Genomic DNA, 25,093 nt, shown 5'->3' with positions numbered 1-25,093 from the left:
ATTTAGGCACATCACAGGAGTATTACCAAACAAAATTTGACACCAAGCCATGTTAGGAGATATTCGGGCAGTGGCAAAAATCTTAGTCAGACATTTTACAGAGAGGTAGAGAGGTTTAGAGAGTAAATCCCAGAGCTTAGAGCCTAGGCAATGATCGAGTGATACACAAGTGGTCAAGATTAGAGGAGTGCTGGGATCTCCAAGTGTCAGGCTGGAGGAGGTTACAAAGATAGGGAGGGGTGAGGCCATGAAGGGATTTGAAAACAAGGATGAGAATTTTAACCCTGAGGCCTGGTTGCACTGGGATCCAATATAGCACAGGGGTGTTTGGTGAACAAATCAGGTAACAATGAGACTCCTGCCTCACTGATCAAGGTATCCAAAAATATTAAGGTACTAGCCCAGATATAGGCAGATTAGACAGTACTAGATTTTTAAAATATGGGCACATACTGAAAGCCAAACATTTGTCATATTTTATGGTTAGAACTAAATTTAAGAATAGCAAACCTACATGTTTTGATATAACAGTTCAGTGTATTAGTTGCCCACTAAGTAATGTTTAGCCGATTTGTTGATTTTAGTATTTTTTGTTAGAGTAAAAGTCTTAAAACATGAAATCTTGACGCTTGATCCTTTGAGTTGGTCATTGGGAATTCATATCTCTTTTTAAAGCTATCGATCTCTACAGGGAATATAACACACCAGATAACAGAATTGTGCTCAATTATGGTGCTCCCAATTGTGAATTAATCTGCCAAAACCCACTGTCTGAGAACAGGCCCTTCGACAGGCTACCAGAGAGTGGTCAGTGCCATGTACTCCAGCAAGACCTGGTGCCTTCTGAGAGAGAAAATGCTCTACTGTAATAAAAACAGAAAGCGCTTGGGGGAAAAAAAACTCAGCAGGTCTGGCAGCATCTGTGCAGAGAGACACAGAGTTAACATTTTGAGTACAATGTGATTCTTCTTTGAAACTGTTCTCAATTCCTCCGTTCTGAAGAAGACTCACATTGGACTCAAAATGTTAACTCCGTTTCTCTCTCCAGATATGCTGCCAGACCTGCTGAGTTTTTCCAGGACTTTCTGGTTTTATTTCAGATCCCTGGTATTTTGCTTTTATTTTATTACTCTACTATATGCTGGCTTTCAGGTATCAGCAGAAACCGGAATTTAAGAAATGAGACCAATGAGGTCAATATGGCTCTTTGCTACACTGGATGCGGGCTTTATCCATTAGATTATCAGGGAATTTTAGAAGAAATAAAGAACGTGCTAATTCACTCTGACACCTGATCCTTAAAGTCAGTCCTAATACCAGAAAGGTATTTAGTATGTCAGTGCTCTACCACCTTATGCTAGAGACTGATCGGATGTGGGCTTGACTTACAGTTCATCATGTTTCTTATTTCAACTCTGCCATTAGGAAATATGCCAAGTTGGGGCCAGACACTTCCCCACAGGGAATGAGGGGAAATCCGTGATCCAATCACCCTGAGCCATCTTGAGCATTTCCTTAACAGCTGTTTAAAGTGTCAATGCTGGAAAATTTGGAGTCTGTTACCTACCTACCCTTTTGGCTGGATGAAAATGTAGAAGCTCCTCTTTATATCCTCTGTCTTTAAAAAATTTAACTGTCTTTTCCTAGTTCATTAATTTTAATCAGGGTATCATTTAGTGCTGTACAGTATTATGATTGATTTGTATTCCTGCCCACCAGCTTTGCTCACTCTCTAGCTTAGTTTTGCCCTGACTACCTTTGTAGAGAAAATCTTCAGCAGTCACCTTTGTGCTTGAGCTATACAAGATGGATAAAGCTACTGTTGAATGCAGGGAATGACTGAAATGTCCTCATCTAAACCCAACCCCCGTGACAATGTTAAATCGACACTGACTGTTTTAGTCAGGGCTGTGTAATTGGTTCCATTTGTGTGTGTTACTTGCATGTCTTTCTGACTAGCAACTGTGTCTGTGCTAGCAGGTGGTAACTTAATACTGTGAATGCATGATTGGTTCTCGGACCAATTAGTTGCTTAGTTGTTCAGTGAAGCTAACCAGGGCAGGCATCAGTCTGTATGCAATGATCTGCTTTATTAGTCATGTTTTTCCTCTACTTTGAATGTAAAACATATATTAACAAAGCTTTTGTTTTGTTTCTTTCTTGCCCTGCAGCAATATACACGTCTTGAAACAATTCTGAATGATGCAGACTATTTCTGTGAAGAGAAGCTTCTTGAATAAGCCACTAAGAGGCAGACAGAAGGAAGAAAAAAAGGATGTCATTGTATTTTATCAACTGTACATTCCAGCACCTCCCTCCTCTTTCTCTTTTGGAGTTTGAAACAATCTGGGCTGCAGGCTGCCCTATCACTACCCTAAAAGCTACACTGATTGGCCAATATTAAAGGTCAACAGTGGGACAAACTTCACAATTGTCTGGTTATGAAACAGGCACCGCCCTCACCCCACCCTACAACCAGTGATTCCAAGCTGCCAATTTTTATTACAGAAACCTGTTTTTTAAAATATCACATGTCGACCATAAACTGATTTGACGATGCGAAGGATATGGTTGAAGAGAATTGGTATGGAATGTGTTATACTCTTCAAACACAGAATATATTTTGGCAATCAGATCTTTCATATTCATTTGAAATTACTGAACTACATCAACATAGGTTAATAAAAAAACCATAACCAGTGAGCAACCAAAAATTGGAAACCTCCTGTCATTTGTGGGTTACAGCCTATATAAGGTATGATATATAATCCAGCTCTTAGGATATTTTCTTACTTTGGAGGTAGCTGTGTTAATGGAGAGAGATGTAGAGTGAATATCTGTAATTTCTCCACTGATAAGGAAACATTTTGTTCACAGGGCAACCTGTCCCCTGTACCTTCCAGAACTTGGACAGAGCCTGGGAAACATTACTTCTTGCCAGCTTAGTTGGTAACCTTGAGACATGAAATCTTGATGCGTAATCCTTTGAGTTGGTCATTAGGAATTCATATCTCTTTTTAAAGTTATCGATCTCTACAGGGATTATAAAAGCTGAAGTAGCAGGCATCCATACAAGACAGTGTTGTATTCCAATGATAAGTCTGTGAAGGCAGCCCCAGTCCTCAGTTTCCAGGCTTCTGGAATTCTGTTTCATGTTCATAGTAAGCGTATGGACCTGGTCAGAGTAGCCTCTTCCTTCTCTGAAGCCTGCCTGCTTGTTTGGGTTGGGGGGTGGGGGCGCTTCTTAAACTGGTTTTATCAAGTTAAGGATGAACCATTCGACCGCTTCGTAAGCCATAGAAAGAAGGATGATAAGACAGTAGTTTTTTGGATCGTGAGGTTGTTTTCCTGGCTTTAGGATGGCAATGACTTGGAAACAGGACCTGACTTCTGGGATTATCCCAGTGTAAAGGATGTTGGAGGCAAGCTTAGCAAGCCACATATGTTCTTTTCGGGCCTTGGTTCTTGAATAATTCTGTATGGACGCCACCAGTGCCAGTGGACTTCCCTGATTTGGTGGCTCTCAGCGCTCTGTTCACCTGTTTGGAGGTGAAGGCTGTAAAAAGATGGTGTGTGAAACAGCTTTTTATAGAGAGAGCTTAAGCAGCTTTTTCATTCTGTATTTGTTCTTGATGATAGCCATTGCCATTGAGCTGGTTGGGAAGCAGGCTGCAATGGCATCGGTACTGACCTTTGGCACCTTGTGAGTCCAATGAGGCGGCTACAAGCCGGCAATGCACTTTTCAGGATTTCCTGCTGGAGGCGAGAAATCCACGTTCTCAGTGGTTTCTCATCATTGCGCTAGTATGGAAAATTCATGAGCAACTTCAACCTTCCAGAATTGAAAATTACTATCGAATCTGCTTCCACCACCACCATCCTTTCGGGTCATTTGTTCCAGATCACAGCAACTCATGCATAAGTCTCCATTTTGTTTCTGGTTCTTTTGGACCATCAGACACTGGAAACAGTCTCTGCAAAAGCCCACTCACAATTCTGAATATCTCCATGAAATCTCCATCCAACCCTCTCACTCCGCCAACCCTTTTTGTTGTGAGGAGAGCAGCCCCAGTCTCTCCAGTCCCTCCATAAATACAATCCCTCATCCCTGGTACCACTCCAACAAGTCTCCTCTGTACTTCTCCTAGGTCCCAACATCACCCCAAAGCATGGTGCCCAAAGCTAAACATCACAATCCAGCTGTGCCTAACCAGTGTTTTACAACGATTTTGTATAACTTCCCTCCTATAATCTATGCCTCCACCCATAAATCCAAGGATCTCGCATCCTCCCCCAACAACCTTCTCAACTTGTCCCACCACTTACAAGGTTGTGTGTACATACACCCCTACGATTCTTCATTCTGCAACCCCCCTTCAAAAAATTGTACATTAAGTTCATATTGTCTCTTCTTATACTTCCCACCAAAATGTGTCATTTCATAGTCCTCTGCATTTAGATTTTTTCATCTGCAAGATATCTGCCCATTTTATCAGCCTGTTTTTGTTCAACTGAAGTCTGTTGCCAAGAATAATTTGTGTTCTGGAGCCAGAACCGTAGAGGTGCTGAAACCATTGTTGTGCTGGACCACTTGGCTGTTTATAATTCAAAGTACTGAATTCAAGGAATATCAATGGTATGAAAAATTATTGTAAGAAAAATGATTATTTTTGTTGTTAAAAGTCTCAATAGCATTTATGCTCCTTATTGCACATTGTAATTTTTATTTTCTTGGAATTTTTGAGTAATTCACAAGACTAATTTGCACAGTTTGCCAATATTTGTGGTATAGTATACAAATTAGCAAACATTGCTCGATTTTATGGTTGCCTTTTGAAACTGCTAGTTGTTTCCTGTCTTCTTTACCTTGATTTTGAACATTGTATTTGTGCACATTGAGCAACATCCTCTAAGTGTATTTTCGTGCTGTTGGTTGATTTGTTTAGTATGCTTCTTTTGTGTTGAATTTTAAAACTTTAACAGACAAGCTCATCAGCATACAAAATAAAAGTGCAAATAGAAAATGAGTCACTGGGACTCTATGGGGCTGCTAGCAAGAGTATTACAGAGCACATATGGTGCATGGCCACTTCTTTGACACCTCAATGGTATGTTACAGGAAAAGAGTGCACTTAAGCTTATTCGTTGTATTGTGTGATACTCTTATGACGCATTTAATTCATCTCGTAAATTGCTCACACTATCACTCATCAGTGGCAAATACGTAACCAATAGGACTTTGCCCTAGTATTGTACAGCTCAAATGGTTTCCAGTCAGCCTGAGTTTGTTAGGACAATATCTACAATAGACTTAGACTTAAATTTTCACATGCCCGCAATTGTATTTTACTGAAATCTCAGTGACAGTTGTCGAGGACTTAGAAATGTTGAATTCTCGGAGTAACTACCAGATACTTTGGTTAAAAATTTGATTGAAAGTTATCTAAACTTTGTAATTTTGGATTGCTTTGCACCACAGGCTGTCTTACATATTCAGATTGCTGTGTACATTGTTCTTTTCCCACACTAATTTTCAGATCACTATAGGACTTGGGGAAGAAATTGCAGGTTGAATGGGCCTGCATGCTGCTCAACCTTAGCAACAAGCTTGATGCTGAATAAAATAGAACAATGATGGTGTTATACTGCCTGTGTAACAGACAGTATTATACATCTTGGGCTAGATTCTAACTTAGCTGACCCGCTGGAAGTGGAGGGGTTGTCAGTAAGGCATGGGGAACCTGGAACCCAGCATGCATGTGCTGTCACTGAACAGTTCCCCACCCAGAAACTAGGCTGATCGCCAGGTTTAGCTTCCAGTTGGGTGGGGAACATTTCTTTTGGAGCTCACAGGACAAGATAGATCCACGCCCTGGAGGAGGTGATCCAGGGATAAGGCTGCTGGATCTGGGGTGGGGGGCCGTGATCCTGGATTCCCAGGTTTCCAGGAAGGGTGACCGGATCCCAGTCCGGAGGGCAATAATTGGAGCGGTGATCAGAGGCCTTGGAGGAAAGGTTTGGGGCAGATAGGATGCAGGGTTCAAAATACAGAGGTGCAGTGAGCGAATTCTTCATCGCAATGTCACAAGTAGTCCACGAAGAAGCAAAGACAGGGGCAAAAAGTTCAGGAAAAGTTGCCTCCGTACAATATTACTTTACGTAATGGCTCCTCCATGGATCGGGGCTGAATGTTTGCAGGCACATGCGTCTTGTTGAGAGCAGGAAAACAATGCAGAGTTTGATTGGAGGACCTGTTTAGTAGCAAGAGGTTGAAGACATGTTGAATGTCGCCTTGGATTAGCTAGGTCTAAGGAAGTTAAAGCTGATATTGTGTTGTCAGAATTTGCAGGAGAAAAGAGAGAGACCCTGCACTTTTCACAATTGAAGATGTCTTCAAGGGCAGTAGTCAGTGGAGAGGCGTGTTGTCCCATTTTAATTTCCCTGTAATCCCATGGTGGGTGGGGAAGCAGTCTTAGCTATTGTAAATTGGGAATTGTATTTAGGTGTTGACATTTTAGATGGCAGGCAACCCAAACTCGTGGGTGATGAGACCTTGCTCCTTTACTGTAGTTTCTCCGCCTATAATGTACATAATCCAACAAGGTTATGTTCTGTTGTCAGTATGGATTTCATCCTGTATTACACAAAAGGCAGAAATGTTGAAATGCTGGGGTTATTTTGGTGCCCCCCCCTTGAAAAAAATCAAAAAGTAGCCCTTGAGAAAATCTCAAAAAGAGCCCTTTTAAAAAAAAACAATTTTGATCCCTGATTGGAAAGGTGGGTGGGGCTTGTCCAGGTGGGCACTTTGGATCCAGTGGGTAAAGGAGTCAGCTTTTGGACCAGGCAGTCCTTGCCTGCGTTTAGCTCCCGGGTCCCCCAAGGCACAGGAAATGCTGCTGGCCAGTGTTTAAATTTCAAATGGGGGATAACAAAGATTCCTACAGACTCATTATGAGATTCAAAATGCCAGCCTGCCTCTTTGGGCTGATCGCCGGCTCACTCTTGCACCTTCATTAATACCAAACATGGATGGGTTGGAGGCAAGCATGAGTCGGGATTCATGTTTTTAACACTTTAACCCCTCATCTGACCAAATCTGCCTGTTTTTTGAGGTTAAAATTCCCCCCTAACCCTAGGCAGCATATTATGGGATGTTGGGCAGGGGTGGCAGGTGGATGGTTCCTCCCCACCCCGGAAGCAGATTCAGTGTGAGGCTGGTCGCCAGCCCGACCCCCAATTGCGGGCAGGCTAAATAGGCAGCAGGTGGGACTTCTATCCCTCACTGGAGAGAAAGTCCCACCCTCAGGAGCTGCCAGTCAATTGGATTGGCCAGCAGACCCAGTAGCACCAAGAGCACATTAGTGGGCACTGCTGGGACTGCAACTAGACCCAAGAAGTAGGTCCATGGATCCCAGAGCAAGGTACCGTGGCATGGGCAGAGTATTCTCAATGTCAATTGGCTTATTAATGAGCTCAATTGACCCTTGATTATTTGTTTAAATATGGTGGATGAGCTGCCGATTTTGGCATCCACCATATTTAAATAAATATTAAGGGGGTGAGCTCCAGGGTGGGCGGTAAGGTGGTGGGATTAGCATCTGCCCTATTTTACGTGGCCCGCCCCCCCACCAAAAACACGCCTCGTGGAGTACATAAAATCTGGCCCCTTGTGTCAGCGAGAGATGGAGACTGTAATACCTCAGTGATCCCAATGGGACAATCATTGGTGCAAGAAACATCATAATAACAGAGAAGAATGAGAGTTCGAGATTTGATGTGAATATACTTGAAGAATTATGCAAGAACCCCCCACGGTCCCAGAACATACTATTATTAAAAACTTAAAATGTTCAAATTCTTGCAAATAAATATTTAGTTTCATTTTGCTTTGTTTCACATAATTATTGCAAAATTCTCACATAAAATATTGAGATAAGATGGTAGACATCCTTTTGCCTTTTTTTTTGAATATGTTGAACAGATTTATTGTCAATCCTTTCCAGCTCAATGGAATTCAATTCAGACATTTACCTTTCTAATACAAGGGCCTGAATCTTATGTTCGTCAGGCACATGCTTGGTGGGCACGGAAGCCGATGTGAAATGCGTGATTTCACACTGGCTGGACAATTAGCGGCCAGCCAGCGTGAAACACACCCGGAGGAAGGTTCAGCACTGCCGTCGGGACCAGGAAGAGGGCGGGTGCCGACGTCACCACTGGTGCTGGTGAGCGCTTCCTCTGAGCTCCCTGAAGGCAGGCAGCTGCCTCAGGGAGCTGCAGACCTCCAAATAATAAAATAAAGCACAAAAATGCTGCAAAAAAATGTCCATGCAAGCACAATCGAGCACCTGAAAGCATACCTCATTAAAAAAATGCCCCCAAATATTTCTTTTTAATTTAAACCCTAATGGAGATTTCATCCCGCCCTTGGATGAGGTTTGGTCAAAAATATAAAGCCTGCCTGGCCGATTTGCCCGTCCGCCAACCGTATGGTTGGACGGGTCACGAAAACTCGCATACAATTGGGCCGTTAATGAGCTTAATTGCCAGCTTATTTGTCATCGGGCGCTCTTCCAACTTTTGTGTGCACCCGCCGAGCAAAATATCACCCAAGTGCGAAATGACATTAGGACACTCGCCCAAAGTCTTCTCACGCAATTTTACGCCTGCTCGGGTCAGGCGCGTGCCCACCCCCAAGACATAAAATTCTGGCTGATTAATCCATTGAAGAAATTGTTGAAATTTATTTTAATAGATGAAGAAGCAAGAATTGGGGTATAAATCTGTCTTTAGCAAGAGTACTTAACGAGCGGTAAGTGAATCAGCACCCTATTTTGCCCTCCACCCATATTTCTTTTCCATTGACTTCAAGGGTGGAGAAATTTGGTGGAATGTAAAATGGACTCCCGATTTGTTATTGCCATTCTGCTCTACCACCCAAGCCCAATTTATATCCTGTCATAATCCATCTGCGGTCGAGAAAATGTCAATGTTAACATTATTTCCTTCTTTCCCTCAGAAAGTGTGGAGTGGAGCTAAGTTGTTTCCTTGCTCGGTACAGTTCCGTGGGTCCTGGAGCTCTCCAGTATCTTGGTAGCTTGTTAAGTGTCAATATGTGATTCAAGACAATGAATCAATAGGTTCTATAATCATGAGGAGATCAAAACTCGATTTGATTTTGGCCTCACACATGCACTTTGTGGCAGAAGTCGACAGTAGCAATTAAAACAAGGAACTTTGATTTTCCGTCCACCTGGAAACAATGGTCAAATATTGTGTTTTATGCCTCAGAGTTATGCAGAGATGAAATACACCAGACTGTATGTGTGAACAGGGCTTCATTACAAATTTTTTTTCTAATGTTGGCAGCTACCTGCTTATTTTCAACTTCTCTTTCTCCATAACCACCCCCACAGGCTTGACTAACTGCACAGAGAACATTCAACAAACACACACAATCAAACTGAACAATTGAACACATTTTTCCCTCCACCCAACTGCCCCCATAAAACCATAGGACCTTATTTTAAAATAAACCATCGAAACAACAAATGTATGTACATCAAGTTCAGTTTAGAGTTCAGATGTCTGGTTTCTCTAAGTACTGAAATGTTGCTGATGATGGTGCTGAGATCTGCGAACTTGAGGTTGTGGTTCCACACAATCACTTTGATGAGGCGGATGATCAACGTCACTGTCACTCATCAGAAAAGGAAATGTATTCTCAATATTACTGACCTCGAAATATCCTGATCTGCTCATTATCAAGTGTCTCACGTTCCATTTTATGTTGTCATCCAACAGGTAAGTGTTGGTGCTGAGCAACCGCTCAATCTGCTTTAGTTCAGGTAGATATGATGCAATTTTGTGGTCATGTTTTGGCTGTTTGATGTGAACCCAATCTTCAATTTCAAATTGTGGCTTCCTTGCACACGTTCGCTTGTTGAAATATGCTTTTGCTTTACATTGTTGCTTTGCGGTTTGTTCTGGTTTCACTCTGACATTCTTGTTGGATAGCAGTGATTGATGGCTTATGAATGGTCAGCAGCATGCTAAAGTTACCACGCATCACTAAGTTTGGCCATTGTCTTTCCGATCAGAGAGTGTGGGGTGAATCAATAAGTGCGAAGTAGGATGTGAATGGATTGTTCAAACGTTTTCCCCTCCAACTTTCTAGCTCTCAGACTGTCCTTCATCACCCTGCTGAATTATTCCATGGCACCATTCAATTACAGGCTGTATCGTGATGTCAAATGGTGATGAATTCTGCAGCTTGCTAGGAACTCTGAACTGACTGGAAACAAACTGCAGTCCATTGTCTCTGGCAAACCCCATTTTGTAAACAGCTTGCCTAAAATGTCAATGACCGAAGTGGTGATGATAGAATTTATTGTAGTAATTTCCAGCCATTTGCTATGTAGATCATGAACAACAAGTCAAAATCATTGTTTCCTAGGTGCTGTTGCACTTCTCCAGAAGTATCTACTTGGAGTTGTTGCTATGGTTTTGTTGGCCATGGAGTCAGTTGTAAAGGTGTAGAACAAAGTCTAACAGATCTTTCACTGAGTGTACAAGCTACGCAGTTTCTAATGAACTCGTCTATGCAGTGATCTATTACTGGCCATCAGACTGGGATCATTGTTTCATTTTAACAACATCCCGATGCCCTTCAGGGACAAGGTGCAATATGCGTTGCTGTTGGGATAACTGCTTAAGTTCCACGTGCGATACAGTTGTCTTCAAACAATGCAAGCTCATTGCATACTCTGTAGTACGGGACCAGTTCTTCCTTTATTCTGCGAGGCTGCTCTGTTTTTAGCTACTGGCTTAGCTTCTACAGCCCGCTGTCGGTTGTCGATTCTGCCTTCAACTCCTCTCATATAACAAGATTCGCAGTTGCATGTGAAATCACCGCAATCTTATAATTTTCGATGTTGCAAGTCACTTTACTATCACCAACACTGTCTGCAGTGGTGGCATGGCCAAGCATGTCAGTTATTCAGTTGCATGAACCCACGAGATATTCGACTTCAAAGTTGAACTGATGAAGATGATCTGACCATCCGCATCGGTTAATCACCAGTTCCTGACATGCCTAATAATGTAATCAGTGCTTGGTGATCAGTGTGGAGAGTGAACTTTCTACCATAGCGATACAGGTGCCAATGTTCGCAAGCCTGGATGCAAGCTAGTGCTTCCTGCTCCCCAGTAGAGTATTTGCATTTGGTTCCCAACAAGGGGCATGATGCATATGCGACTCATGTCAATTCCTTCAATCGCATTTTCTGTTGCACCTGTTGTGACATACGTATGCTGGCTTACTGGAATTATAACTTACCACCACATGATTCTCTTTGTCTACAGTAGATAGAGTATCCATCAGACCAAAGGTTAGGCTAAAGTTAAATCTCTTGAACTTTTATATGACAGGTAATTGAACAATATTTGCTTCGTTATCTAGCATCATCTTCCCGCAGTAACATAGTTGAGTCCAGGAACTCAGTTGAGAGGGGATCAAACCTGCACTTCTTTAACCTGTGTTTTCATTTTTAAAAGACCAAACAATAAAGATACATCTCTTTGAACTACCTCAAGATGTACATTGAACCTTGAAAATGGATGCTAACTTCTTACATGGTGAAATGGTACCACAGGGTTGAAGTAACCCAGACCTTCTGCTAACTGTGAACTGATAGGGCTAATAGCTGAATATAAACCTACAATTGCACCCGCTGGCTACAGAATTATTCATCAAAAATTACCACAGCCAATCAATGGCCCTGCTCCTTCTTAGACCCTCTCAGACCCAGTTGCCTCCAGGCTGTTCTAATTCTAGGGGTGGGATTCCTGGCCTCACCTGCTGCTGGGATTGTTCAGTCCCACTGAATCTACAGCGATGGATGCTGCCATGGCAGGGCCAGAAAATCCCAGCCCATGATGTGTATTGGATGGCTTGAAACTCTCAGCTTCAGAATCTACCGATATATCAGAACAAAAGGCATTAATATACTGGCACATTTAATTACTAATGTCATTCTCTATCAATTATATATGATGTTTGTTGCTTAGTTTGAAACATCTGTGGTAGTTGGAATTTACCAATTTGTCCAGCTGTCGAGGATACTTACAATCCAATGCCTTCTCATTAAATTCTATATCAACATATTAAAACCATCTCCTATCTCAGTAGGAACCAACCTTAGGCGTATAAACATCCTCCCATTTAATAAAAAAAAATACCATTGATCCTGGAAATTTGAAACAGAAAATACTGGAAATACTTAATAGGTCATGCAGCATATGTGGAGAGAACAAACATTTTGATTGTGCAAAACTCTTTGCCAGGTTATCAGTTTCCCCATTGATACCTATTCTGGGTTATCATCCATGTGCATGGCAACAATCACCTGGACAATCATACATATTCTGCCTTAGCCTTAGATGTGAATATTAGCTATTCTGTAATGCAAAATCGTTCCAGCTTTCAGAAATCACAGGGCTTACTGTGTTTACTGCTGCAAATAATAAAGAATCTCAATCAATAATCTAATTTTAAAAAATACATTTTTTCAAAATTGTCAAGTGAGGCAAAGAGATTCAGAAGCTGGCAATGCTTACCCAGGTTCTATGGCCTTAAACTATACAGTACAAGGAGCACAAAAATGAAAATTCCCTCTGATATTTTCCTTCATCCATTCTCCTACTTAAGGGAAAACATGTGCTTTGTTACTTAGCATCTTCTCTCGTAACATTGTTGAGCCCGGGACTCAGTTGAGTAGGGGATCAAACCTGCATTCCTTCAATCTGTGTTTTCATTTGTAAGAGTCGTAATAACTATTTATATTTGAAGGAACATAGGGACAAGAGTAGATCAGTCAACCCCACATGCCTGATTCGCCATTCAGTTAGATCATGGTTGATCTGTACCTTTATTTCGCTATTTTTGGTCCATGTCCTTTGATACTCTTGAGGCGTAGGTTATCATTTCAGATGAATTAACCACTTTCTTTCTTTCTGTATGTGGGTAGTGTGAAGCACTCTCGAGGAAGTTCTAGAATTTTCTAGATGTAGTATAAAGCTGTAATCTGCCCCCACACTGTGCCATAACCCCAACCTCAGAACTGTAGTACAGGAGTGTCAGCCTCTGCAATTGTCGAACAGGTTTGAAGTTCTTTTGGTTTGTTTGGATGAGATTGGGGGCTGCAGGGTGTTGAGCTGACTGACCATGGCACCGTGGTACAGGAAGCCATTCAAGTGTGGGGAGCAAAAAAGGATGTAGTGGTTGTAGGGGGCAGTATAGTGAGGTGGATTGACATGGTTTTCTGCAGCAAAGAGCGGGAGTCCAGGTGGTTGTGTTGACTGCCTGGTGCCAGGGTTCGAGATATCTGCTCAAGGCTGGACAGGAACCTACAGTGAGAGGCGGAGGATCTAGTTGTCGTGGTCCATGTAGGTACCAATGACATAGGCAGGACAAGGAAGGAGGTTCTTCAAAGTCAGTATGAGGAGCTAGGTACCAAATTAAGAAGTGAAACCTCAAAGGTAATAATCCCTGATTATTAATCCCAGGCATTGAGCAAATAAGATTAGAGAAATTAATGTGTGGCTCAAAGACTAATATGGGAGAAGTGGGTCCCAGTTTGTGGGACTCTAGCATCAGTACCGGGGAAAATGGGGCAGTCTACACCTGAACCATACTGGGACCAGTGTTCTAGTGAGCTGTGTAACTAGAGATGTAGAGAAGGCTTTAAACTAAACAAGGGTGGGTGGGTGAGGGATCAAGCTTGGGCAGATGTAGCAAATCAAGGAGTAGAGTCAAGGCAAGAGAGCAAAATAATAATATGGGAAATGAGGGTCAGAGAATGGCAGGAATGAACAGAGAGAAAAAAAACCTAAGGATACACCAACAGTCAAGGCTAGATGTTACAAAGATAACAAAAGGTAAAACTAAAGCTCTGTATCTGCGCACAGCATTCATAACAATGCAAATGAATTGATAGCGTACATTGAAGTCAATAAATATGATCTGATAGCCATTACAGAGACGTGGCTGCAGGATGACAAGGATTAGTTCCTGAATATTGAGGGGTATATGGCATTCAGGAATAGGAAGCTAGGTAAAGGTGGAGAAGGAGCACTGTTGATCAAGGATGATGTTGGTGCAATAGTTAGAGATGACCTGGGTTCAAGAGATCAGGATGTAGAATTGGTTTGGATGGAGACAAGGAATAGTAGAAGAAAGTGGGAGTGGTTTACTGGCCCCCTAACAGTAACCACAATGTGGGGCAAAGTATACAAGAAGAAATCTTGGGTGCTTGTGATAAAGGGACAGCAATAACCATGGGTGATTTTAATCTACATATAAACTGGAAAAATCAGATTGGCAGTAGTAGCCTGGGTAAGGAGTTCATAGAATGCTTTTGAAATAGTTTCTTAAAGAAGTATGTTCTGGAGCCAGAGAGCAGGTTATATTAGACTTGGTGTTGTGTAATGTGAGGAGTAATTAATAATCTCAGAGTAAAGGCACCCCCAGGTAGCAGCGACCACAATATGATTGAATTTTATGTCCAGTTTGAAAGGGAGAAGAGTGGGTCTAAGACTAGTATTTTAAACTTAAATAAGGGCAGCTAATTGGGCATGAAAGCTGAGCTAGTTGAAGTGAACTTGGATAGTAGGCTAGAAGATAGATCAATGGATGCATTGACAGACATTTAAGACAATATTTCAGAATAGTTAGAATAGGTATATTCCTACTATAAAGAAAAATTCTAAGGGGAGGACCCACCGTCCATGGTTAACTAAAGAAGATAAGGAAAGCATCAAACTTAAGAAAAAATATATAACTGTGCAAAGATGAGTGGCAGGTCAGATGATTCGTCAGAATTTAAAAGAACGACAGAGAATGACTAAAAGGTTAATCAGGAGAAAGAAATCAGAGTATGAGAGGAAACTAGCTAGAAATGTAAAAATGGATAGCAAGAGTTTCTACAGGTATTTAAAGAGGAAAAGAGTGAGTGTTGGTTCTCTAGAGAGTGACAATGGGAAGTTAATTGTAGATAGTAAGGAAATGGTGAATGAAATGAACAAATATATTGCTTCTGTCTTCATTATAGAAGATACAAAAACCATTTCAGTAATAGTTGTAAATCAGGAAGTGTAAGGCAGAGAGGAACTTGGTGAAATTACAATCAATAGGGAAGATGTACTGAGCAAACTGCTGGAGCTGCAGGTTAACAAGTCTCCAGGTCCTGATGAACTGCATCATAGGGCCTTAAAAGAGGTGGCAAATGAGATGGTATATGTGTCGGTGTTAATTTTCCAAAATTCGCTAGATTCTGGAAAGGTTCCATCAGACTGGAAAGTATTAAATATAACCCCTCTATTCAAGAAGGGAGGGAGGCAGAAAACAGGAAATTATAGGCCAGTTAGCTTGGCGTCTGTTATGGGAAAGGTGTTAGAAATGATCATTTAAGGAGGTTATAGCTGGGTACTTAGAGAAACTTAAGGTAATCAGGAAGAGTCAGCATGGTTTTGTGAAAGGGAAATCATATTTAACCAATTTATTGGAGTTCTTTGAAGGAGTAACATGCACTGTGGATAAAGGAGAGCCTGTAGACATGCTGAACTTGGATTTCCAGAAGGCATTCTATAAGGTCCACGTCAAAGGTTATTGCAGAAAATAAAAGCTCATGGTGTAGGGGGTAACATATTAGCCTGGATAGAAGATTTGTTGGCTGGCAGAAAACAGAGAGTATGCATAAATAGGTATTTTTCTGATTGGCAGGATGTGATGAGTGGTGTCCTGCAGGGGTCTGTGCTTGGACCTCAACTTTTTACAATTTATATCAATGGCTTAGATGAGGGAAGTGAAGACATGGTAGCTAAATTTGCAGATGTCACAAAGATAGGTAGGAAAATATGTTGTGGAGAGGACATAAGGAGGTTTGAGATGGATATAGATAAGTTGAGTGGGTGGGCAAAAATCTAGCAGATTTGGAAAAATATGAAATTGTTCACTTTGGCAGGAAGAATAAAAAGCAGAGTATTACTTAAACGGCGAACGGCTGCAGAATTCCGAGGTGCAGAGGGATCTAGGTGTTCTAGTGCATGAGACGCAAAAAGTTAGTATGCAGGCACAACAAGTAATTAAGAAGGCTAATGGAATACTATCCTTTACTACAAGAGGAATTGAACATAAAAGTAAGGATGTTATGCTTCGGTTATACAGGACATTGGTGAGACCACATCTAGAATACTGTGTGCAGTTTTGGTCTCCTTATTTAAAGAAGGTTGTAAATGCTTTGGAGATCGTTCAGAGGAGGTTTACTAGATTGATACCTGGAATGAGCAGGTTGTCTTATGAAAAAAGGCTGGACTTGTTTCCACTGGAGTTTAGAAGAGTGAGGGGCGACTTGGTTGAAGTATATAATAGCCTGAATGGTCTCGACAAGGTAGATGTGGAAAGGATGTTTCCTCTTGTGGGTGAGTCCAGAACTAGGGGGCACTGTTTTAAAATTAGGAGTCACCCTTTTAGAAAAGAGATGAGGAGTAATTTTTTCTCTCAGAGGATTGTGTAACTTTGGAACTCTCCACCTCAGAAGGCGGTGGAGGCAGGGTCAATGAATATTTCTAAGATTCTTGTCAGGCAAGGAAATCAAAGATTATCAGGAGTAGATGGGAATGTGGAATTCAAAACACAGTCAGATCAGCCATTATCTCATTGAATGGTGGAAAAGGCTGGAGGGGCCAAATGGCCTAATTCTGCTCCTATTTTGGATTTTCGTATCTTGTATGGTTAGGTGTGCCAAGCACCATCATATATACTTTAACTTCAAAGAAAACCACCATTCCATTCAGTAGACAAATCTGTGTGACACACGTCTGTAGGGTTTACTCCCCAGCTCCTCCATCTTTTCTTTAACAAAGAGTCCTACAAATGACTCGATAAGGCACAATGTATTTATTTTCCACTGATGAACTATCTCCGGGCCTGAACCTTCAAAATGAGCCTTCTGTCACTCGAACAGAATGTTTTATTTATAAACACTAGCTTTTGAAATTTTCATTGTTTTAATTAAATTTCCCAGCCATTTCTGTGCAGTCAGTTTAACTACCAAACCCATTCTATTTTGGACACAAAAAGCTAAAATACCATTTTGTTGTCTTTGGTAAAGGAAAGATGGATTAATATCCTCAACTGCTAACTTCAAGAGATTTTCTGCTTTCTGTTCTCTGCATTCACTGTTCTCCAAGTCATCATACAGAGTGAATCAGTTCATAATCAATGTCAATATCATTGATTTCATAACTATACATTTCCCAGAAATGAATGATTTGAAAACCAGAGATTTTCTGTCAGAGATAAAGAAAAACCTACTGCAGTTTATCCAATTTAACATCATTTGGATGGAATTCTTGATAGCTAGCAGTGACCTCTAAAACTTTAACTGAATATTTCTGACAATCTCAATTGGTGAAAGCAAAGCCTGAGAATTAACAGAGTTGCAAAATTGAATTATTATTTCAAATGCCAAACCACTGACTGTTAATGTACTGTGTAGGCTTTGTTTTTCTAAATTATGTCTATTTTTACTTTTTTTTTTCCATGATGTAGCTCTTGTGATAGAGGTGGCACAACTTGCTGAGACTATAAAGCTGTCAATGATGCAAAAGTGAAAGGTGTTTGACAGCAGGATACTGGTACCAGTGTGTCCAAAACAGGTTAGTTGACTTTTCATATTTATTTTCTTTATACAAATGGGTGGGAAGCACAAGGAAGTTTTTTAAAAAATAGTGAGCTGTTAAGACACTTTGGTTCAAGGTTTTTTGAAAAGTGCTGAAAATGAATGTGTAATAAATGGAATAGTACATTTTCAGATATTATAACCCTGGATTTACTCACCATTTTTGCCCAACTCATAGTTTCATGCTCTCGTCGGGACCTGGAAAAATTTATTAATTTTGCTTCCAATCTCCACCCCTCCATCATTTTCACATGGTCCATCTCTGATACTTCTCTTCCCTTCCTTGACCTCTCTGTCTCAATTTCTGATGATAGACTGTCCACCAATATCCATTACAAGCCTACCAACTCCCACAGCTACCTCGACTACAGCTCCTCACGCCCCGCTTCCTGTAAGGACTCCATCCCATTCTCTCAGTTCCTTCGCCTCCGTCGCATCTGTTCTGATGACGCTACCTTCAAAAACAGTTCCTCTGACATGTCCTCCTTCTTCTTTAACCGAGGTTTTCCACCCACGGTCGTTGACAGGGCCCTCAACCGTGTCCGGCCCATCTCCCGCGCATCTGCCCTCACGCCTTCTCCTCCCTCCCAGAAACATGATAGGGTCCCCCTTGTCCTCACTTATCACCCCACCAGCCTCCGCATTCAAAGGATCATCCTCCGCCATTTCCGCCAACTCCAGCATGATGCCACCACCAAACATATCTTCCCTTCACCCCCCCTGGCGGCATTCCGTAGGGATCGTTCCCTCTGGGACACCCTGGTCCACACCTCCATCACCCCCTACTCCTCAACCCTCACCTATGGCACCTCCCCATGCCCACGCAGAAGATGCAACACCTGCCCCTTCACTTCCTCTCTCCTCACCGTCCAAGGGCCCAAACACTCCTTTCAAGTGAAGCAGCATTTCACTTGCATTTCCCCTAACTTAGTCTACTGCATTCATTGCTCCCAATGCGGACTCCTCTACATTGGAGAGACCAAACGCAAACTGGGCGACCGCTTTGCAGAACACCTGCGGTCTGTCCGCAAGAAAGACCCAAACCTCCCTGTCGCTTGCCATTTTAACACTCCACCCTGTTCTCTTGCCCACATGTCTGTCCTTGGCTTGCTGCATTGTTCCAGTGAAGCCCAACGCAAACTGGAGGAACAGCACCTCATCTTCCGACTAGGCACTTTACAGCCTTCCGGGCTGAATATTGAATTCAACAACTTTAGATCTTAAACTCCCTCCCCCCATCCCCACCCCGTTTCTTCCCCCTCCCTTTTGCTTTTTTCAATAATTTATATAGTTTTTTCTTGTCCCACCTATTTCCATTATTTTTAAATCTACAACTAATACCTTGTCAATCTTTCCACCCCACCCCCACTAGAGCTGTACCTTGAGTGTCCTGCCATCCATTCTTAATTAGCACATTCTCTTAGATAATATCACCACCTTCAACACCTCTTTGATCCTTTTGTCTGTGACATCTTTTGATTATCTGCTCCTATCACTGCTTGCTTGTCCCTACAACCACCCCCACCCTCAACTTCTCTCCCCCCACCCCACCCCCCACCTTAAACCAGCTTATATTTCACCCCTCTCCTAACTACACTCAGTTCTGTTGAAGGGTCATTGGACTCGAAACGTCAACTCTTTTCTTCTCCACCGATGCTGCCAGACCTGCTGAGTTTTTCCAGGTAATTCTGTTTTTGTTTTTGTCATAGTTTAAGATGATGTTTTTGGAGGGGGATTCTGGAGCAGGTCCAGTTTCCACCAGGTTTCAGCCCTGTAATGGCCATGCTTTCATTTCTAGCACAGTCTGAGGTCTTCCATGTGTCTTGACTGATACAGCTGAGCACTCATTAGATTGTTTTACAATAAGGAAGAGCAGCACTGTATCTCTCTAGTGAATGTTAATTTACACAGCTTATAATTTTGGAGTGTAAACCGTGTGTTAATGTCAATAGGACCGAAGGAAGAAAAGGGATTGCAAATAATGGCCTGAAATCTATCAATTGGACAGATGATCCCAATGGGGTTGGCAGCATGCACAGGTGAGCAATGGGACTTCCTTGGCAATTTTAGAAGGAAGAGCCAATTAAGGGCCAGCAGGCAGGAGAATGGCCAATTATAGGTGGTGGGCAGATCATAGTGCTGGCAGCTAGCACTGAGGTGCCATTTTTTCAAAGGCACATGTGCAGCAGTTGGGCAGGCTGTAGATACAGGCAAAAAGCCTTTCCTCTACTGTAATGGAGGCAGCAGAGAAATGGCTTCAACAAGGACAAGGATCATTCCATGATTCAGTGACATCTTTCTGGATGTACTTCTGCAGACAAGGAAAAGAGGGATGTCCTGTTTCCAGCAGACAGGAGGAAGAGGACAAAAAGCCTAATGAAGGAGGCATGACCAGAGATGACAGGCATTGTATGCACCTGAGGGGTGGAAAGCTCAGGGGATGTATTGCCATCTCAAGACACTGTCACTTCATTCCAGCGCACCCTCCACCCGGCTTTGGGGTGCATGTAGAATGGGTGACATAACCTGCTGAGCACTGCACAGACACGCAGGGGGAGGTAACAGAGGTAGTGACAGCTGCAGTCCCTCCCCCTCAGAGGACTGAGGATAGATCCAATCACACTCAACTCCATGCAGATGGCAAGTCTCTGGTGTCATCAGCAAAGTGGCAGATGTTTTGGCAGCAGTTCAACTGTGTGAGCATCTGTTGGAGTTTCCAGAGACAGTGCAGTCTCATTGTCAAATGATAGAGGAGACCATCCATTTCATGAGTGTCACCATATCTCTGGCATGGGAGCACACCATGTCCTCCAGCGGCAACCCTTGTGGAGCATAACATCAAGTGAATGCAGGAGGTGCTCAAAGGCATCTATAGCATTGCCTCATCCATGTATGCAATGATGGGTGAGAAAGTTGGATCAGCCATGCATCTTCCTGTTGAATGACTCCAGGCAACTACAGGGGTGTATTTGGGGCCTGCAAGGGCTGAGATGGGGAAGGATGAAGGCACTGAGAGTTCTTCTCAAGGTGCTTCAATAGCTGAAGGTAGACCATTGGCCCCTTTGATGACATTAAATCTGCATTTTGGTCTGATTAATTAGATAGCCACTGCACAGATTCACTTGGCCGTGAATATGCCAGGCCCTAGTAGGGCTCAGACACAGAGGGTTCAAGTTATGGCCACTTAATGCACTTGAACAAGAAAGGCAACAACCTGCCCCCACATCAGCTCCAGATTCAGGGGAACATCCAGTAGAAGTTACTGTCAGCGCATGTGTAAATATATGGACTAACACTTGGGTTTCACTGGGTGATAATTATTTGTTATTTGCAAAAGCATTTAATGTTTTATGACAGTTAAAGGTCTTGGTATTCAATGATTAAGTTTTGTGCACTGATAGACAGTGATCATGTGTGAAATCAAATGCATGGATGCTATGTAAAGCTGAGTGCCTCATGAGCACCTGTGTTAACAGAAGGCCTTACCATATAGTGCTGAGGGTACAGAGAGATGGGAAGGGCCTCTTATGAAAGGCCAGCTAGGCCGCCTATGGGAGAGAATATCTTGGTTTGATGGCTTCTTGCACTTGATCTCATGTGAGGCACCTGCTGACTCAGGAGCCTCCCTAGCATGCATGTCACTGTTGGGTGATCTGGGCCTCATGGCACCATCTTCATTGACGGCATCTGTTAAGGTGCCTAAGCTCACCCTCCTCCTGAGGATGAGCCTCATCAGTGCCTCCCGCTGGCTGCAGTGCTAGTCCCTCTGGAACCCCAGATTGCACAATGTGCAGCAGACAACTGTGATGCAGGAAAACCATGAGGGGCATATTACAGGGCTCACCCCTATTGATCTGTTGAGGTATCTAAACCTCATCTTCAAAAGGCCAATGGCCTGCTTTATGGTGGTCCTGGTAGTCATTTTGCTGCCGTTGTACGTGTCCTCCATCTGGGTGTTGAGTTTGCGTATGAAGCCATGTCTTCAGTCAATATCCCTTGTCCCCCATGATCCAGGCAGGAAGGCAATTGGATGGCCTGAAGAGCTGAGGCAATTGGGACTGTCTAAGGATTTAGGAGTCATGGTACCTTCTTGGAAACCTTACACACCACCTTATTATCTACTTATGGTTTTCGCAAACAACTTGAACATCGAGAGAGCGGAACCCTTAATCTGCACAAGGACACCCAGTTGCTGTAAAGGAGCTTTGATGTCCACATGGGTACAGTGTATGAGTAAAAAATCCAACCAGGGTCCCAAAGCCAACCGCCCTCTCGGCCAGACTTGCCTGATGGGTTGTGAATTTGATACGTTGGCCAGCTCGATGGTACATCACATCTATGATCTCCTTTATACAGCAATAGGCTACTGACTAGGTGATGCCACAAAGGTTTCCAGGCGATCCACAGAATAAACAACAGACAAAAAAGTTGAACACCAAAGTCACCTTTAATGCTATAGGCATTTAGTGTCTGACACTTCCCAAAGATATTGACTCCTCCTCCAGCAAATCTCACTGCTCTGCCACCACTTGCCTGGAGAGATGCCGTCTTTGTAGATATTGGTATTCAGATATCTTCATGAAGCTGAGCCTCTGATGGTACATCCTTTGAGTTGGGTAGTGCCTTATACAACCATGTGACTACCATATGTCCTCCATACCGACACCCAATGGCTTCCTGAACCCATGGGAGCTCCACTGGCTGCTGTACAGACACACATATGGCTCCATCTCCATTTCTTTGCCACTGGAAGAGTTAAAGTCTGAAAGCATTCACCCCATAGCCAGATGAAGCCTCCACTGGGATGAACTTCTCAAGAACCTTGTCCTGCCTCCAGTGGTTGCTATGGTCCTGGGAGACACCTTTGCAAAGAGCACTTCACTTTGTCCCCACCCTCTACACCGTCTCCAAATTTGACAGTGTCAATTCTTGAAGACACAACCTGCAGACAGCTTCATGGTTGCTGCCTGTTCCCTTCACAACTTAATTGCCGCTCAGATCTTGCCTCCTTTGAGCCTCCATGCATCCCATACACCAGTCGGAAAGTCGGAAAAACCTGATAATTGACAGTTTAATGACCTTAATGTCCGCCATTGATGTGTCTGTCACTGGTCTCTTCTGCTGTATGCCAGGAATGGCTGAACGTTAGTCCCACTGAATTTCTGTTCTCTTCTTTTCAATGCCCTGCTCTATTCTTTGACAGCCTCCGCCAGGTCCTCCACTTGAAAACATGTTTTTAAAATGCCATAAAATCACACATGAACGATACATTTAAGCTACCTGAGAAACAACTCACTAAGCCAAATGTTTTTCCATTTATCTGCTGTTCCACTCTTCAGCTATTCTTGTTTTTTTATAGGTTTCACTCCTAGGCTGGGATTTTACGGGGCAATGGTGGTCCCTCCTCCAAAACCTGCCGGCCAATTGGAGCCAGAGGTGCCAGCACCTCAGTCCGAGCAGTGCCATCGGGAATTATGGCTGCTGCTGGGACTGCAGGAGATGAGGATCAGCCAGATGGAAAAGGACCAGGAATGAAGCTGAGCTTATGGGGCTCACTGAGGCCGGTGAGGAAGGCCCCAGCGAGGGCGTTGTGGGTTGGTTGTGAGTTTTGGTCAGTCGTGAGGACTGGGAGGGGGTCTTTTCACAGGTTGGCCCTTGCCACAGTGTGGGGCTCTCCATGGACTACATGGAGTATGAGCAGAGCAGGCCACCCCACCCCCCGAGCCCACAGGATATACCTGGCATCTCCCCACGTATCAATGTGCCCACCCCTTGCTGATAAAACACCAATAGCAAAGGAAAGAGGCCCTTAATTGACCACTTAAAGGCCTCAATTCACCTAAGGGTGTAAGGGGATGCACAAAGAGGAGATGACGTCTGAGTGCGATGTAGACCCAGTGCAAAGTTGGGAATTTGGCTTGAGTGGTAAACTCTGTTAAGTTTATCTAAAGTTGAAATTAAGATTAAGAGTCAGGCTCTGACAAAGAACTTTCAAACTGCAAAGTTAGTTAAATAAAAACAAAAATACCTGGAAAAACTCAGCAGGTCTGACAGACCTTCCCCCCACCCCACCCCCACTAGGGCCATCTGCCACTAGCTTGTCCTGCTTGTTACCCTTAATGTCCCCATTAACACATCTTTTAGATAATATCACCACCGTCAACACCCCTTTGTCCTTTTGTCTATGACATCTTTGGCAGTCTCTTCTTGGCCTCCACTTATCACTGGCCCCCTATCGAGCTCTACCTGTCCCTCCCATCCCCCTCTACCAGCTTATATTTCATCTCATTTCTATATTGTTTAGTTTTGGTGAAGGGTCATACGGACTCGAAACGTCAACTGTATTCCTCTCTGCAGCTGCTGTCAGACCTGCTGAGTTTTTCCAGGTACTTCTGTTTTTGTTCTAGATTTCCAGCATCCGCAGTATTTTGCTCTTAAGTTAGTTAAATAGTCTAGTTAAACAAGGAATTGCCTGGCAGTGGCAGTTATCTGTCAATAAGCTGAAAGTCGTTGCCTTGAAAAGGTGTTAATTATTGTAGCAGGAAGGTGAACTAGCATTGCAGTTTGGGAGTAAGTCACCAGTGGCTCTATAAAAGCAGGCAGGTTTACAAACCACAGAGAGTAAGGAGATGCATGGAGAGGAAACCATGCCAGAGTCCAACATAGACCAAGTGCGAAGTTGGGAATTTAGTTCATGTGGGAACTTCTGGTGCAGAGGGGGAAAAAGGTGCTCCATCTTCTACCTTTTTACAGCCTCCAATAGCTCTAGAAGACAAAAATTTCACTAGAAATACAGGGTAACCTAGAGACAGCGGCAAGCGTTTGAAGAGCTGGGGATGTGGGTGGTGCTTGGTGGTGAGACTGAGAGTCCAGAGCATTCTAAAGAAAATCAAAATGTGATGTAACGGGAAAGATGATAAGTGATTGGTTGATGAGAATTTTCTCTTATCTAAACTAGAAATTTTAATTGGGACATCATTTGAATTAATGTTATATGAGGGGAAGCGGCATAGTGGTATTGTCACTGGACTGGTTTTCCAGAGACCCAGGGTAATGTTCTGGAGACCCAGGTTGAAATCCCACCACAGCAGATGGTGAAATTTGAATCCAATAAAATTCTGGAATTAAAAATCTGATGTTGTTATAAAAACCCATCTGGTTCATTAATTCCTTTAAGGAAGGAAATCTGCTGTCCTTACCTGGTCTGGTCTACATGCAACCCACAGAAACGTGGTTGACTCTTAAATGCCCTCTGAACAAGGCCAATTAGGGATGGGCATAAATAATAAAATATAAATAATAAAAAAATAAAAAATATAAGCTCATTTTGATTAGGAAAATAATTAATTAGT

The 25,093-nt window shown here is 42.8% G+C and overlaps 1 protein-coding gene across 1 annotated transcript in view; it reads left to right on the top strand.

Moving 5' to 3' along the window:
* ccdc82 (coiled-coil domain containing 82) overlaps nucleotides 1–5,027 on the top strand; it is a 105,774-nt gene extending 100,747 nt beyond the window's left edge. The window contains exon 8 of the mRNA XM_078545812.1: nucleotides 2,172–5,027. Coding sequence (XP_078401938.1) covers nucleotides 2,172–2,240 — 69 coding nt within the window. The 3' untranslated portion in view covers nucleotides 2,241–5,027. The remainder of the gene's footprint in view (nucleotides 1–2,171) is intronic.
* The last annotated feature ends 20,066 nt before the right edge of the window (nucleotides 5,028–25,093 follow it).

This window comes from Cetorhinus maximus, chromosome 7 (assembly GCF_964194155.1).
Source record: "Cetorhinus maximus chromosome 7, sCetMax3.hap1.1, whole genome shotgun sequence".
NCBI classification, from domain to species: Eukaryota; Metazoa; Chordata; class Chondrichthyes; order Lamniformes; family Cetorhinidae; genus Cetorhinus; species Cetorhinus maximus.
This window is presented reverse-complemented; position numbering and strand designations above follow the sequence as displayed.